The sequence below is a fragment of the Staurois parvus genome, unplaced genomic scaffold (genome assembly GCF_062004578.1).
Source record: "Staurois parvus isolate SC_StPar_1 unplaced genomic scaffold, SC_StPar_1.0 ptg000114l, whole genome shotgun sequence".
NCBI lineage: Eukaryota > Metazoa > Chordata > Amphibia > Anura > Ranidae > Staurois > Staurois parvus.
In genome coordinates, this window is record NW_028317910.1 from 644,128 (window position 1) to 662,234 (window position 18,107).

The window sequence follows — 18,107 nt, forward strand, 5'->3', positions numbered from 1 at the left end:
AGGATCTTGGAGACTTCTTCGATGGTAGTAAGATCAAAGGTGCGGAGTGTTGGGGGAGCTTCAGTATGAGGAATGTAGGGTGGGGTGGGAGAGGTCAGAGCAGTGGTGGGGCCGTGGGAGAGGGGTGTAGAGGGGGTAGCTGAGTGAGGGGGAAGGGGGTTGGAGGGAGTTTGAGCAGCGACGAAGTCCCTGTGGGTTATGTCGAGGGGGAGGGGGGATGAGGGGGTAGCTGTGTGAGAGGGGACGGGTTGAGAAGGTGTGTGAGTTGCGGCAATGTCCTTGCAAATTGTGTCAATCTTGTTTTTGAAGTGATTGGCAATCTCAAGGGCAGTGAGTGAGGTGCTGGGTGGAGGTGGGGGTGGCGAGAGTAGAGAGTTGAAGGTGGAGAAGAGTCGTCGAGGATTGGAGGAGAGGGCCTTGATGAGGGTCAGGAAGTAGGCTTGTTTGGCAGTGTGGAGGGAGGAGGTGTAGGTGTGGAAGGTAGATTTGTATCGGGTGAAGGCTTGTTGGGATTTGGTTTTGCGCCATAGTCGCTCCAGGGCACGACTGTGTCGTTTGAGGGTTTTGGTGTGATCAGTCTGCCAGGGCTGGAGCGGTCGGGGTCTGATGTTGCGTGTGGTTAAAGGCACTAGTGAGTCAAGGGCTGTTGACAGCGCATTGTTGTAGGCGGTCATAGCCAAGTCGGGGCAGGACAGGGGGAGGATGCAGTCATGGAGTTGATCAGCTGCGGAGTGGAGGGAAGCAGGGTTAAGGTTGCGGAGGTTACGGCTGGTAGAAGTGTGACATGTGAAGGGGTAGGCGTTGGAGGATGAGGAGATAGAGAAGGTAATCAGGTTGTGGTCAGAGAGAGGGAAGGGGGTGTTAGTGAGGTTGTGGGGAGCGCAGCGGTTGGAGAAGACAAGATCAAGATTACATATTATATATTCACATCAGTCCCTAACTCTCTCTCTCCCACTCTTTCTCTGTGTGTATATATATATACAGTTGTGTTCAAAATAATAGCAATGTGTTGAAAAAAGTGAATAAAGCTAAAAATCCTTCTAATAGCTTTTATTTCCATGCACACAAATGCATTGGGAATACTACACATTCTATTCCAAATCAAAACATGAAGAAAAATATATCAAATTTGTGTTGTTCCTCTAAAAAAAATTGAAGAAAAGTGAATATTAGACTGTTCAAAAAAACTTCTTCTTTACAAACTCAAACATTCACTATATAAACTGAAAAATGTTTGAAGATTTTGCTTTCCTTTGAATCACTTAATGAATATTTAGTTGTATAAGCACTGTTTCTGAGAACTGCTGTACATCTGTGTTGCATGGAGTCAACCAACTTCTGGCACCTGTGAACAGGTATTCCAGCCCAGGATGATTGGACTACATTCCACAGTTCTTCTCTATTTCTTGGTTTTGCCTCAGAAACTGCATTTTTGATGTCACCCCACAAGTTTTCTATTGGATTAAGATCCGGGGATTGGGCTGCCCACTCCATAACGTCAATCTTGTTGGTCTGGAACCAAGATGTTGCACGTTTACTGGTGTGTTTGGGGTCGTTGTCTTGTTGGAACACCCATTTCAAGGGCATTTCCTCTTCAGCATAAGGCAGCATGACCTCTTCAAGTATTCTAATGTATTCAAACTGATCTATAATCCCTGGTATGCGATAAATAGGCCCAACACCGTAGTATGAGAAACATCCCCATATCATGATGCTTGCGCAGCCATGCTTCCCTGTCTTCACAGTGTACTGTGGCTTGAATTCAGTGTTTGGGGGTCGTCTGACAAACTGTCTCCGGCCATTAGACCCAAAAAGAACAATCTTACTTTCATCAGTCCACAAAATGTTGCGCCATTTCTCTTTAGGCCAGTCAATGTGCTCTTTGGCAAATTGTAACCTCTTCAGTACATGTCTTTTTTTCAACAGTGGGACTTTGCGGGGGCTTCTTGCAGATAGCTTGGCTTCACATAGGCGTCTTCTAATTGTAACAGTACTCACAGGTAACTTTAGACCTTCTTTGATCTTCCTGGAGCTGATTGTTGGCTGAGTCCTTGCCATTTTGGCTATTCTTCTATCCATTCGAATGGTAGTTTTTCGCTTTCTTACATGTCTTTCAGGTTTTGGTTGCCATTTTAAAGCATTTGCAATCATTTTAGTTGAGCAGCCTATCATTTTCTGCACTTCTTTATATGTTTTCCCCTCTCCAATCAACTTTTTGTATTTCAATAGTTTTTATTAATTCATACCAATTAACACAGGAGCAACAAATCACGCCCACGCAGGGGCTATCAACTGCACATAGAGGAACTAGAAATTAGAGAAATCAGTGCTCTAGCACCAACAGGGCAAAAGATACGCCCACGCAGGGGCCATCAATGGCACTTAAATAACAAAACATAAATATAACACTGATAATAACTCAGACTAAAGGCAGCTATCTACTTCCACACCAAAGCAAACAGAGAAAAAAAAGGGGGGAAAGGAAGGAGAAGTACAGAAGAAAAAAGGATAGCCAAACCAAGAGCAGGGATCCAAGAACGCCAAAGTCGAACAACATCACATCCCCAGGCTAGCCGGGGGGAGTGTGGGAAAGGTATATTGCAACCACGGCTCCCATATTTTCAAGAATTTACATTGGGAGTCGTTGCAGATACTCTATATCTGTTCATTGAGCATTATATTGGTCATACGATCTCGCAACCCCTGAAGAGGGACAAACGGGATCCTCCAGGCCTGAGCAATTGTTCTAGAGGCCGACAAAAACAAATAGGAAGCCAACTTCTGCTGGTGAGCCAAGAGGCCCGGTATGGGACAATGAAGCAAAGCATACTGAGCATCCCGTCGTATAGAAAGATGGAACAAGGTGAAAAGGAGGCCAAACACACGAGACCAAAAACAAAGCAGCCTCGGGCATGACCGCAAGATATGCAATACATCACCACGATGGCCACAACCCCGGAAGCATCGATCACTGCAGGCAGGGTTCGCCTGTGCCAAACGAGCCGGAGCCCAATACCAACAAAACAACACCTTGTAGGCCGCCTCCAGCATGGTCATATTAAAAGAGCATTTAGCTACAAGCGACCAGGCCCTATTCCAGTCCTCCGGATCCACAACCACTCCCAGGTCGCGCTCCCACTGAACGACATATGAAAGAGAAGTATGCGACAAGCGTCTATTCAAGGCTGCATAAAGAAGGGAGATAAGACCCGGGGAGCCCGGATGCTGTTGGCAAAGCAGTTCAAAGACAGATTTCTGGTACGGGAAAACAGAAGTGCCCCGCAATGAGAGCAGCCAATGCCGCAATTGAAGGTAATGAAAAAATTCCGCTGAAGGGACATCCTGTGACTCCCAAAGAGAATTCCAGGTGGGGAAGGACCGAGAGGTCAAAAAGTGTCGTACTTGTGAAAAACCATTGGCCACCCACCAAGAAAACGCCCTTGGTTGATCTAAACCCAGTGGAAAGAGGGGGTTTACAATCAACTTTTTAATCAAGGTACGCTGTTCTTCTGAACAATGTCTGGAACGACCCATTTTCCTCAGAATTTCATAGAGAAATGCACTGTAACCAGCATGTAAAACATTTGCTGCCTTCCTTCCTTAAATAAGGGCAATAATTGCCACCTGTTTTTCAAAGAATGAATGACCTCACTAATAGAACTCCACACTGCTATTATTTTGAACATGCCCCTTTCAATTAGTGATTCAATTACACAAAATCAGCAGCATGCATGTCATGACTGTTGGCTCTGTTGGATTTCTGTTACTCTACTACACCTGCTAGTAAATTATTTGCCATGTAGAAGTATCATTTCTACCAAAGACAGTAATTGATCAGGTTAGTGATGTCTGACTGCTATTATTTTGAACACAACTGTGTATATATATATAGTAGTTGTGTAATCAGGATCTATCAGGCATTTTTTTCCTGCATTTGCAATTCATTTGAGATGCACAATGGTCGCAGCTCAGGATATTAATGGCAATTCTGAGTTTGCATGTGACCTCCTGTTAACATATGTTTGCACTGCAGATAAGGCAGGTCAAACACGATGTTGCTTCATTTTGCGTTACAATGTTTGTGTTTGAGCTGCACTGCCTAACGCAGTTTTTGTCAATTACTCCTGTCTACATTTTTCTTATTACTTTAACAGCTAACCAAAAAAAATATATTGTTCCATTAGACAAAAACTGAGACACAGCAATTAAAGTGATTGTAAATGTAGCACTACCCCCTCAAGGGCCGCTGTGTAATTTTCAGGTTTTTGGTCTTTCTTGACCCCTCTCTGGAAGCCCAACCCTTGCTGACACCACCTTAAACCTCTGGTCAGAAGAATCCTGTGGCTGCAACCATAAATTAGACTCACAGTTTAGAGTAAACTGATATTCTGGTTGTATTGAGATCAAATGTAAGCACAGTAAAGCAATAGGAAAATATGTGCATAAGATAACAGCTATCACAGCTATCTCAATCAGTTCTAGAAATCCTGCAATTCAGAATTTAAACGATAGCCACAGCCCTGCGATGTTTCTTCCCCAGTGGGTAAAAAAAAAAAATAGCAAGCAAAGTGGCTAACTCACTTTTGGGCTCCCAGTGGCTGAGGGTCTAATTCTGAGAAATAGAAGAGATCTTCAATTAATTAGGCCAATGTCCCTTTAACTGCACTGTCAGATCTTCAGCATGCTCAAAGGGGCCCTAGTTGGTACACATAAATATTCAAATCTTCCTTGAGGATAAGGTAGAAATTCCTTAATAGAGGGTGAACATAAAGGAAGGGAGCTGTCCCTTTAAATTATATTGAGTTTGAAAGGTATCCTTTTGACACATACAGGGTGAGGTGCAAAATTTGGCAGAAATTAAAATTGAGCAGGGACATACTTCTGTACTTCTTCCTTGGACCACTGTGGCAAATTACAGCAAAGAAAGAGAATGTTGGTGAATGGGGCGGACTGTAAAGGGGAGCACTAATATAACGGGGCCTGCAGAGGGCAGATAATGTAGTAGACCCTTGTGATTGGATATGCTGGAATTGTAATACAATGTAGGCCGAACAACTCAGGCCTTAACACTGGTAACTTGAGAAACAATGGTGGTCAAGCTGAGTAGAAAGTAACTGGATTTGGTAATGTCATGTGCAACTTAGCTGGCTTGAGTATGGAATTCTCCCACCCAATCCTTGGTATCGATCAGGTGGTAGATGGTCTCTCTGTAGATGGGGGCCCCCCGTTTAATCGTGGCTTCTCCTTCAGAGATCATTCATCACAGTAGCACGTGCACTTGCCTGCTCACAGCGTTGTCCGCCAGGCTTGTCAGCAGTGTTGGCAGTCAGCAATTCCTCCTCTGTCCTCCACTCTCTATCAGGCCCAACTTGGACCTCCAGCATCCCGCACGGTCTTCTTGCAAATGCTCTCCAGCTCTTTCTGTACACTTAATGTCCTCAAGTTTCCAGGTTTCTGTATTTATTTGCCCCTGCCCATCTGCCAGCTCCTCTGGGAAATGTAGTTTATTAACTCCCTGTCAAGCAGTGAAGTCTTGCAATCAGCCTACGTATCCCACAAAGTTTTTCAACAAAGTCTGTATAACTGGGCTGCAGGACACTGCCATCTTGTGTCTATTTAACATCCTGCAAACAGTAATATGGCAGGATGTTACATAAAGCATCCCTTTTTTTATATTAAAATAACAAACATGTTATACTTACCTGCTCTATGCCCCTTCTACCCCGCTGAGTGTCCCCATAGGAACAAGGGTGGGGGGGTTGGTGCTGTGCTAATCAAAAATCTAAATAAATGGATTAATGCGTAAGGCCCCTATGGGATGCTGATCTTTTGGAGCTGAGCACCTTTGAAGTGTGTTGGCCCTTAGGGGTCGCAGCGTGGAGGTGAGGAGGCATTTTAGCCAGTGGTGGATTTTTTGTTAAGTCGATCACTCTCACTATCACCTATCAAGTCTACTTGGGAATTTAATATGGGACTTTACACGCAGTAGTTTATTGTGAACTTTACACCATCCTTTGTGTTTATTCACATTTTTGTGGCATTATTAGTGACGTGTTTGTTTTTGTGCTTATTTTTTTCACCCATCATTCATTTATTTCTGACATTCATGTCATCCATGCTCATTTATGATATATTCCCAATTATACATCACTTTTGGGGTTTTTTTGTGAACTCATGTGCTGATTATTGCTATACGGGTTCATCATTATATTATTTTTACCACTTCCACTCACATCAATATGTTTTCCCTTTTACATTTTTCATATACAGTGGGGATCGAAAGTTTGGGCACCCCAGCTAAAAATTTGTATTAATGTGCATAAAGAAGCCAAGGAAAGATGGAAAAATCTCCAAAAGGCATCAAATTAAAGATTAGACATTCTTATAATATGTCAACAAAAGGTAATTTTATTTCTATCATTTACACTTTCAAAATAACAGAAAACAAAAAAGTGGCGTCTGCAAAAGTTTGGGCACCCTGCAGAATTTATAGCATGCACTGCCCCCTTTGCAAAGCTGAGGCCTGCCAGTGTCATGGATTGTTCTCAATCATCGTCTGGGAAGACCAGGTGATGTCAATCTCAAAGGTTTTAAATGCCCAGACTCATCTGACCTTGCCCCAACAATCAGCACCATGGCTTCTTCTAAGCAGTTGTCTAGAAAACTGAAACTGAAAATAGTTGACGCTCACAAAGCTGGAGAAGGCTATAAGAAGATAGCAAAGCGTTTCAGATGTCAATATCCTCTGTTTGGAATGTAATTAAGAAATGGCAGTCATCAGGAACAGTGGAAGTTAAAGCAAGATCTGGAAGACCAAGAAAAATATCAGACAGAACAGCTCGCAGGATTGTGAGAAAAACAATTCAAAACCCACGTTTGACTGCACGATCCCTCCAGAAAGATCTGGCAGACACTGGAGTTGTGGTACACTATTCCACTATAAAGAGATACTTGTACAAATATGGTCTTCATGGAAGAGTCATCAGAAAAAAACCTCTTCTACGTCCTCACCACAAAAATCATCGTTTGAACTTTGCAAATGAACATATAGACAAGCCTGATGCATTTTGGAAACAAGTTCTGTGGACCGATGAGGTTAAAATTTAACTTTTTGGCCGGAATGAGCAAAGGTATGTTTGGAGAAGAAGGGGCACAGAATTTAATGAAAAGAACCTCTGTCCAACTGTTAAGCATGGGGTTGGATCAATCATGCTTTGGGGTTGTGTTGCAGCCAGTGGCACAGGGAACATCTCACAAGTAGAAGGAAAAATGGGTTCAATAAAATTTCAGCAAATTTTGGATGGTAACTTGATGCCATCTGTGAAAAAGCTGAAGTTAAAGAGAGGATGGCTTCTACAAATGGATAATGATCCTAAACACACCTCGAAATCCACGGGGGATTACATCAAGAGGCGTAAACTGAAGGTTTTGCCATGGCATTCACAATCTCCTGACCTCAACATAATTGAAAATCTATGCATAGACCTTAAAAGAGCAGTGGATGACAGACAGCCCAGAAATCTCAAAGAACTGGAAGACTTTTGTAAGGAAGAATGGGCAAAGATACCTCAAACAAGAATTGAAAGACTCTTGGCTGGCTACAAAAAGCGTTTACAAGCTGTGATATTTGCCAAAGGGGGCAGTACAAGATATTAACTCTGCAGGGTGCCCTAACTTTTGCAGACGCAATTTTTTTGTTTTCTGTTATTTTGAAAGTGTAAATGATGGAAATAAAATCTAACTTTTGTTGACATATTATAAGAATGTCTAATCTGTAATTTGATGCCTTTTGGAGATTTTTCCATCTTTCCTTGGCTTCTTTATGCACATTAATACAAATTTTTAGCTGGGGTGCCCAAACTTTCGATCCTCACTGTATATTCAGTTCACTTATAGCATCACTATAGCCAGTAGCGTCCCGAGGCAGTTGCAGAGGATGCGGTCCGCACCAGGTGACACCGACCGCACGGGGTGATGCCGGACCCACTCCACAAAAAGGTAAGTTGTGAAGCAAGCCGACGATCCCCGGCTTTCTATACAACTTACCTTTTCTTGGAGTAGGTCTGGTGTCACCCCGTATAGGTTGCATGCCGACGATCCTGCGGGGATCGTCGGCATGCAACCTATACGGGGTGACACCAGTGTAGCAGCAAGATGTGTCTCCCATGTAGATATGTCCCCCCTGAAGCAACTGTGCATGTCCCAGTTTCAACCAGGACATGCACAGTTGCTTCAGGGGGGACATATCTACATGGGAGACACATCTTGCCGCTATACTGGACCTGCTCCAAAGGTAAGTTGTAAAGAAAGTCGATGATTCCCGCAGGATGGATCAGATCTGCGGATTGAGCATAATGGATCGGAGTCCGATCCGTTATCCTCAATCCGCAGATCCGATCCATTCTGCGGGGATCGTCGGAGGGGGTGTCACCAGGTGTAACCGCACCGGGTGACACCAACCCTAGGGACGCCTCTGACTGTAGCACGTCTTGATTAATCACGTTTAGTTGAGGACATGTTTGTTTGTGTTGTTTTCACATATGATAGAGAAGGACTGAGAGTGGGGTAAGAGAGATAGGGGGGGTGAGACAGAGGGGGTGGGGTGAGAGAGAGGTGGTTGGGGGGGGTGAGAGAGGGTTAATGAGAGAGACAGGGGGTGTAAAAGAGAAAGAGGGGTAAGGGGGTGGAGAGAGAGAGAGTGGGTGTGAGAGAAAGAGTGGGTGAGAGAGAGGGGGGGTGAGAGAAAGAGGGGGGTGAGAGGAGAAATGAGAGGGGGGGGGGGGAGTAAAGAGAGAGGGGGTGAGAGAGAGGTGGTGGGGGATGAGAGAGGTGGAATGAGAGATTGAGAGAGAGGGGGTGAGACATGGTGGGGAGGGGTGAGAGAGGGGGGAAAGAGAGAGGGCGTAAGAGAGAGGGGGGGTGAGAGAAGTGGTGGGTGGGTGAGAGAGGTGGAATAAGAGAGGGGGTAAGAGAGAGAGAGGGGGTGAGAGAGGTGGTGGGGGGGTGAGAGAGGTGGAAAGGGAGAGGGGGGGTAAAAGAGAGGAGGGGGGGTGAGAGAGGTGGAATGAGAGAGGGGGTGAGAGAGAGGTGGTGGGGGTGAGAGAGAGGGGGGTGAGAGAAGTGGTGGGGGGTGAGAGAGGGGGAAAGAGAGAGAGGGGGTGAGAGAGGGGGAAAGAGAGAGAGGGGGGTGAGAGAGGTAGAATGAGAGAGGGGGATAAGAGAGGGGGTGAGAGAGAGAAGGGGGGTGAGAGAAAGAGGGAGGTGAGAGGGGAAATGATAGCAAGGGGGGTAAAGAGAGAAGGGTGTGAGAGGTGGTGGGGGGATGAGAGAGGTAGAATGAGAGATAGAGAGAGCAAGAGGGTGGTGAGAGGTGGTGGGGAAAGGTTAGAGAGGGGCAAAGAGAGGGGGGTGAGAGGTGGTGGGGGGATGAGAGAGGTGGCATGAGATATATATATATAGAGAGAGAGAGAGGGGGGGTGAGAGAGGGGGGTGAGAGAGGAGGTGGGGAGATGTGAGAGAGGGGGAAAGAGAGAGGAGGGTAAGAGAGAGAGGTGGTTGAGAGAGGAGGAATGAGAGAGGGGGTGAGAGAGAGGTGGTGGGGGTGAGAGAGGGGGGACAGAGAGAGGGGGGGTAAGAGAGGGGGGGTGAGAGAGGTGGTGGGGGGGTGAGAGAGGGGGAAAGAGAGAGGGGGGTAAGAGAGAGATGGGGGTGAAAAGAGGTGGAATGAGAGAGAGAGGGGGGGGGTAAAAGAGAAAGGGATGAGAGAGAGAAGGTAGGGTAATGAGAGAGGTGGAATGAGAGAAATAGAGGGGGGTGAGAGAGAGGTGATGGGGAAGGGTGAGAGAGGGGAAAGAGAGAGGGGAGGTAAGAGAGAGGTGGTGGGGGGTGAGAGAGATGGAATAAAAGAGGGGGGGTAGGAGATAGAGAGACTTCTATCACAATCTGTAATCATTCAGTTCAATCTGAAAATTCTCCTTTTACCTCCATCCTTGCCACTCTCCTCTAACAAATTCACTTTCCTCAACTTCTGCCCACTGCAGTTTTCTTCACTGGATATTATAGGGAGGAATCTAGGGGACGCTTCTCCAGTTCTATCTGACAGATGGGAAGAGATGTGGGTCCCAGCCAGAGATCGCAGCGGGGCAGTACGTGAATGCTGGGCACTAGCGATGCTACTGGTGACCCGCCCCCCTCCACATTATGATGTATCTCAGCCCTGGGAGAAAAAGTATGATGGCTGGGCATGGTGGTCAGGGTGGAGGCAGAAAGGGGGACTGATGGCTTTTGGGAGGGGGTGCAACTAGGAACTGCAACACCACCAGGTCCGGCAATGAGTCTCCCATGAGGCTGCCTACTGGCCGCATCACTATGGGGAGCGTGGGGTGTCTCCTGGGTGCGGTCCGCACCCCCATATCGACACCACTGACTGCAGACATGCTGGGCCAAGATTGGGCTCAGATAAGTATTTAGTGGGGCTGTGGGGGAGCTGCATGTAGAAGGTTTTTTACTTTAATACAGAGAATGCAGTAAAGTTAAACAAAACTTTTACCTTTACAACCACTTTAATGGCTCATGGGTCAAAGCATTGTCCACTTTCTGGGCTAGAAAGATCAATGCTTTGGCAAAGGCAATTTTCTACATGAAATATGTGCTAAAAGCCATAGAATTAGATGATGTGTATCAAGCAAAATGCAATTTTGGATGAGGTAGACCAGCACTGGAGGTCTATATTTGACTTTGTTTGCATTAAAACCAATAAATCTTATTAGCGGTATCTAGTGTATACTGCTGTTTGGTCTTGCATCTTTGTTCTGAATTTTTGGTCCCTTACAAATTGTGTCTGCATTGAACTACATATGTCCCTCTAATCCTAAACTACTTTGTACTACTGTAATTTAAAGTGGTTGTAAACCCTTACATTTATCCAGTGAATTGCTTAGCATCAGGTGATACACAGAGATGAAATAAATCTTCCTACATAAAATGTACCTGTTTATCTGTGGTCCTCTCACCTCTACATCAGTTCACAGTACAGAAATTACACAGCTTTCCTGAGCTTCAGAAGGCAGGGGGCTAGGATCTGATGTTACATACTGCACAGCACAGAGAGGAGAGCTGAGTGTAATCTGAGACCTGAGTGGAGTGAAAAGACACACTCCCCTCTACACATTCTCATAGCGAAATATAGATAGCTGAAGCTGTCAATCACCTGCTGTGTGCTAGAGGGAGGACGTCATTGCTCCTGGGATTGTTTGGTGTCTGGATAAATGATCAATGACTCATGCAGATAGCAGAGGGAGGAGATAAAAGCTGGAACGCACACTAGGTGCTTTGGATTGAGGTAAGTACACATTATAGAAGGATATGCCTTGTTCAATTTTCATTTCAGAGGTTTACAACCTTTTTAAATCTAAAAGTTTCTAATAATAGTACATAAAAACAATCTGTGAATCTTAAAAAAATTCAGTGACTCACCTGTAGTTTCTTTAGAAGTGCGGCTTCTGTGTTGTTCCCTTGTTTTGCCTGTTTGGCTTTCCAGAATTGCTTCTGAGCTGAGTACCTGCTCATAGGGCACACCTTGAACAGACAGTCTGCAAGAAAAGATTCAAAGAAAATCTTATCACCTTCTAATGAAACCAGCTGGAAATGAGAGAGAAAGAAGAAGAAGGACCTCAGGCTAAAATTGAATGCTCAACTCCAACCAATTTTTTTTTAGCTTTAAACAGAATGGAGAAAAATGAAAGCTTAACTCCAGGCTTGATTAAAAAGGAAGCCCCAGCCAGTAAAAGTAAAGTAAAAAAGCAGCTCTGGGTGCGATACTCACCTCCTCTCCAGTGATGTCCCCTGAAGTACCTTTTTCTCCGCCACAAGATGCCCTCTGTCTTCTGCGTTAAATGATGCCCAGAGTCATTCAAAAAGGAAGGCAGAAGATATACTGGAAGTGTAGGAAGTCACCATGGAAATTTGCACTCACAGTGTAATGATGCTGCCAACAGCATCAATGAGGACAGCCTGCAACCAGTAAATGATCCAAAGGGGGAGAAGACCCTGCGTGCCACATGACCAACCTGATGGCTTCAGAAGATAGTATGTAAAATATGCTGCTGACTGCTTTTCTAAAAATGCCAGTTTCCAGCATATATCTGAAAGGCTCACTGACTCCTCCTTATCTTGTGGATCAGGCCAAAGGTTCAATAAGTCACAGCAGGCCTCAAGATCTGCACATTCTGCTGCGCTGCCTTTTTTGATATCTCCCAATGCTTTGGGAATCCTTTATCCTCTTTTCCAAAACAGATTATGAATACGTAGTAAAAATAAAAAAATTAAAAAAAAGAGTAAAACATCAGTTTAAATTTAAAAATACCCACAACCATTACACAAGGTTCCCACTATGAATCGCACAGCAACCGCACTGCATTCCTATGCAATTCACATGTGATTCAGTGCGGTGCAATTTGAGTCCATTCATTTTGTATGGGCTCACATTACACAGCATCTGCACCAAAGTCGTTAATGAAGCAATTTTGGGAATACACTGCAGCTGGATTGCATGATCATTTTGTACCATGCGATCCAGTACAGGCAAACGCACTGTGTTTGCAACCTGCAATTGGGGTGTCATTAAAATTGCCTTGCCTTGAATGTATTGCAAAAAAACAGGCTTATAGTTTTCCCTTAACATGCTTCTTACATAGTTACATACAGTGGTTAGTCTGGCTGAAAAAAGACAAAAGTCCATCCAGTTCAATCATTATAAAAAAAAAAAAAAAAAAAGTTATAATCCTACACCCACAGTTGATCCAGAGGAAGGCAAAAAAACCCCAGCAAAGCAAGAAAAAATTTGGTCTTGCAGGGAAAAAAATTCCTTCCTGATCCCCCCGAGAGGCAATCGGATATTCCCTGGATCAACTTTACCTATAAATGTTATATCCAGTTATATTCTGTGTATTCAAGAAATAATCCAGGCCTTTTTTAAAGCAATCCACTGAGCTGGCCAGAACCAACTCTTGAGGGATTCTATTCCACATTTTCACAGCTCTCACTGTGAAGAAACCTTTCCATGTTTGGAGATTAAATTTCTTTTCCTCCAGACGTACAAAAAAATCCTAGTAACTAAAAGCATCTGGGAATGTCACCTGCGGGCTTGGTACTTTATTATAGCTCCACATGATCATCCTCCAGGTGCTAATTTCCTTTTCCACAATAGACATGCATAGTTATTGACACTCAACCATGCGCTCTGACACACACATACACCAAAACCTAATAGCCAGGCCTCATCTAGGAGCCCCCAACACAAATCATCAATCAAGACATTCCAAATCATCTTTGAATTCATCCCAAACTCCTATTCATCACCTACTCCTATAAAGAGGACCTGTCACCCCATTAGAAGCTACATTATGACCTTTTGGAACATGTTCAGTGATGCTCAAGATGTCTAATTAAATGAATTAGAAAAATGATCCTTGTATTAGCCAAGAGAGTTTTTAGAGATCCAGAAAAGTATGGGGAGGTCATCCAATAACTCTCTGAGGGCCCCATTGTGCTCTTGGACAACCCAAGAGCAGATTAACATGGTGAACATCAATGTGAAAGTTATTTCCTGATGAGTGGCTTATTGTGATATTTGCTGTACTCTCTACATAAACTGTATCTAATCAGCTCCTTCAGCTGCTCTATTCCCATGTCACATCAAAGGAGCCCCGGCCTCTGTTATACATTACCAGCTTTTCTCTTAGATGTGATATAAACCATCCTACGGTTAAATTATTGCAATGATGACCCACAAGCCAAATGATGTTCCTAAACAGAAACAAGAATCTTTATAGAGCTTAACTCTTGCTTCTTTTTTAACTTTGGATAGGGTGGGGAAGGATAAGAACCTGAGTCCTGTAATGATGTAGGGGTGGAAGATGGAACCACAGTGGGGAACGCAGGCTTCCGACACTCCTGGAAGAGTCGAACGGCAAAGAGTTTTTCTAAGGCTACGTTCACACTAGAGATGTGTGCAGGCGGCAGAGAGGCGTTTGGGAAGCATTTTTACCGCTTCCCAAATGCCTCTGCCAATTCTGCACATTACAGCACATGGTGCTGTTCTAACGGGAGCGTTTGCGTCGCGGCAAAACGGACACCTCTGGTCGAGTCAGGAGGCTTTAAAGCCTCCTATTCTCGTCTATGGTGTCGCTCCCCAAGCGCCCGGCCAGCGTTTGCGGTGCGGTTGCGACGCGGTTGCGGGGCATTTGCGGAGCGGTAACACCACTCAAACTGCATTATAGGCATTTGTGGGGTGTTATTAACGCTCGGCAAATGCCTAGCAACTGCCGCTAAACCGCGCATGCGGCGTTTGCGGAGCGTTTGCCAAGCGTTAAAAAGCGCTCTGCAAACGCCGGACCAACGCTTGCCAAACGCTATAGGGGCGTTTGGCAAGCGTTGGTAAAACAGCCAAGTGTGAACGAGCCCTTAGGCTGCAGAACTGGAGCAGAGCAGAGGTAGGAAAAAGGGGTTGCATGATAAGTGAGTATATACTGCCCCCTATAGCAGGGGATTCATGGATTTAAAGTGAATGTAAATCCTAACAATAAATGTCTCTTATCTCCACCCTTCTGGTTTGTTAAATATACAATTGAAACAGTTTTTGTTATATCTGTTTGATAAGTGCAAAACTAATAATCCTGACAGAAATTTTAACACCGCTCCTACCTGTGCTCTCTACCTGTACTACGCTCTTAACATTTAGGCTGCATTCATACTTGTACAACTCAAAAGTTGAACAACTTTGGTGCAACTTTGATGCAACACTGATGCAACTTTGGATGCGTGCAACTTGGATGCGGCTTTGGCTTTGACCAATGATAATGGACAACTGTAGTATGTATAACATTCAGATGCAACTTTCATGTGACTTTTGCACAATATGGCACTCAAGTCGCAAGATAGGCGGACCAAAGTAGTGTAAGAACCATTTTAAAGTCGCTGCAACATTAAGTCAAACATATTTGAATGGTTGTCATTGAAAAACATCTGGGGCGACTTGTCATGTAACTTTAGTGTCCAAAGTCGCATGACAAGTCGCACAAGTGTGAATAGAGCCTTACATTGTTTTCAGCTATCCGTGAGGACTGCATTAACCATCCCCTCTACATTTTGTAAAAGAGTAGAGTAGGAGGTGTTTAAGTCCAGATCAGCTTTGATGCCTGTATGTTTCTTCATGAACACAGTAGTGGCATAATCACCAGGTGAAAATAAAGGGGGAAAAGCCTGAAAAAATAGAAAATTAATTTTTGTTCTTGGACGTATATATGGTTCAAGCTGACCCCTTTTCACATTTATATCTACAGGTCCCCTTTAATATTTGTACCCACTGAGAAAATTAATACAGCCACCACAACAAAGGACTGGTAAACTGCAATATATTACATTTTTATTATTGGGTTTAGATTTACTTTAACACTTTACAGATTTGAAATGTCCTGTTTACCCCCTTTTCGACCGGGGTACATCTATAAATGACTGATCACAGGTCCATTATTTATCCAGTGTCATTTACAGAGACAGTGTACCAAGCCAATCTGAGGGACTGGGTACCCTGTGATTGGTTATCACAGCGAAAACACATACTATTGTTTACAGTGATTATGTCTCCCCTTCCTCTTACAGCAGAGATGAATGAATCAGCAGCCATGGATTCCCTAATCCTCTTTCACTTAGGCCCTATGTACACAGAACACTTTTGAACGATGGAAACTGACTGCTGGAAAAAGTAGGTTAAAAAACGTCTGTTTAGCCGCGTTTATGTGTGTTTGCATTTAGAAGCCTTTTTTAAGGATAAGCACAGGAGAACCTCCCAAATGCCCAGAATGCACTGAAAAGTGGTAAATTATTAACTATTTCAGACTGTTTCAGAGAAATACAGAGAGTAGAAGCAGAGACAGCAGTATGTGTTGAAATTAGCTTAGGCGTGAGTTGCTCATTAATATTTCTTTTGTTTCCAAGGGTGGGAAAAGTTTCTGGTGGAGTGAGTCATTAAGGTCACCTGGCAGGGGGCTTCATGAGGAATTTGGGGTGTGAATGGTCATTAACATATCTTTTGTTTCCAAGGGTGGGAGAGGTCTGAGGTGTGAATTGGTCATTACAATGTGTGACAAGCTTGATAGGAACATCCTGTGTTCAGTGTTTTGTCCATCTGAGTACCTTGAAAACACCTTGCATGCATTTTTCATGATGAAAAAAGGCTCTGGACAGCATCGGGAACTGGAAGAGTTAAAAAAAAAATTTCAGACGCAAATGCTTATAAGCGCGATTTGCCGCGTTGCCAAGCATTTTGTGAAATGCGGATAAAATCAACTGCTGAATGCAAGTTTTCTGCATTAAAAAAAAAACGACTGTAAACTCAAATGCCTGTAAACAACTGTAAATGAAGATGTGTACATGGACACATAGGAAAACATTAGGGTGAGTTCAGGGGCTGCTGAAAAAAAAACGCTGAACAGCTCCTAAATGTGAGTTTATCAGCTGCAGTGTACATGAGCCCTTACACAGGGATTGGGTTTTTTTTTTTAACCTTTTCATGACCCCTTCATCCTCCTATACACGATTTCCATGCTGCCTGCAGTGACCTAGATAACAGCCTCTCACCTCCCTTATCCTGCACATCTGAACCCCATCACTTCCTCCCTCCTCTCTGTAGGATGCTTTACATTTATTGCATTTAGGGCACCATTCCCAAGCCCCCTTATCAATACTAGCATGTTTCTTCATTTCCAAAAAAGCTTTTGACATAAAATTAGATCACCTAGTGGTATCTGCTTTACAAAAAAGAGGGGTTTGTACTGTCTGCCACTTTTATTTTAACAGAATGTAAGAGAAGCAGATTTTCCCTTTTTTTATTTTATAATGTGCAGAAATATTACAGTGCTACTGTATATGTTCAACAGAGTTATACTGTATATGGTACATTGAATTGGAAAGGATTTACTGCATAGACAAAGAACAAAGGTTTATGACATTGGTTTTAGTATACACAATGGAAAATAGAAAGAGGTTTCATTCGGGTAACAGATAGAACAGTAGAAAAATATTCCTCTGAGTGGTCAGATAGGAAGATAACATATCCACTTTTAGCCCTGGCTCACACTGAATACGGCTTCAACTTCAGGTGAATTTGCACGATTTTAAAGTTGCATGTCAGTGCGATTTCAGGTGCGACTTGTATGATATCTGTGTGACTTCATGCACAGATGTCTATGCAAGCCACACCCGAAATTGTCAAAAGTGGTGCAAGAACTACTTTTCAAATCAATTATGGTTTCATTGTCCATAGATTGTGCAAGATTTTATTTTCTTCCACCACAGACTGAAAAAAAAAATTGCTTGATTCCCCCCATGAACATAGTCAGTGTTGATGAGGGAATCTGTGCTGACAGAAAACAATGATTAGTGCTATAGCCAGTGGCATTAATCATTCGAGAAAAGGCAGACAGACTGGCTGTACACAAGTTGATCAATAGATACAACCAGCTAGCCCAAACATGTTTTCGAACTTTGGCTAGTCCCTGCTAAATTAGTCAAATTTCGATCCATGTATGGCTGGCTTTACACTCTGCCTTTGCAGATACTTATGCAGGCCATAACAGCTCAAAAACCGTGCGTTTTGTTGACCGATAAACGAAAAATCGTCGTTCGTTAAACCGACGTAACCACAAACGATTACGAAAATCGGCCTACCAAGTCATAAAGTTCACCCCATATAACAGGCAAAACATCTGTCACGGCTCATGCGCGTTTTTTTTCCCGTAAGAACAATCGTATGATTTGGCCATCATTGACGCAAAAATCGGTCGTTTTCCACGAATTTTCCAATAAGACCGATAATCCAAAAGTGGAAAAAACACGAAAACCAGCCGACGAATTAACCCACTAACAGTGCGAAAATCGGCCGATTAATCTTTCGGACGAAAAATCGTCCGATTTTTGAAACGTCTATGGCCAGTAATAGTGTACATGCATAGGTTTCCCATGGAGTCTTGTCTGAAATCTCTCTTCCTTTATTTATCCCCTTTCCACAAATAATTACAGTATATTGGGAATGATACGCTGTACATCAT

General features: G+C 43.7%; 1 protein-coding gene across 4 annotated transcripts in view; it reads right to left on the reverse strand.

Annotated features, from left to right (window-relative positions):
* The window catches only part of ITPR2 (inositol 1,4,5-trisphosphate receptor type 2), a 464,180-nt gene that overhangs the window by 335,343 nt on the left and 110,730 nt on the right, over positions 1 to 18,107 (reverse strand). For all 4 annotated transcript variants that reach the window (XM_089671685.1, XM_089671684.1, XM_089671687.1 and 1 more), the window contains exon 3: positions 11,476 to 11,591. In XM_089671685.1, the coding sequence (XP_089527811.1) occupies positions 11,476 to 11,591 (116 nt within the window). The remainder of the gene's footprint in view (positions 1 to 11,475; positions 11,592 to 18,107) is intronic.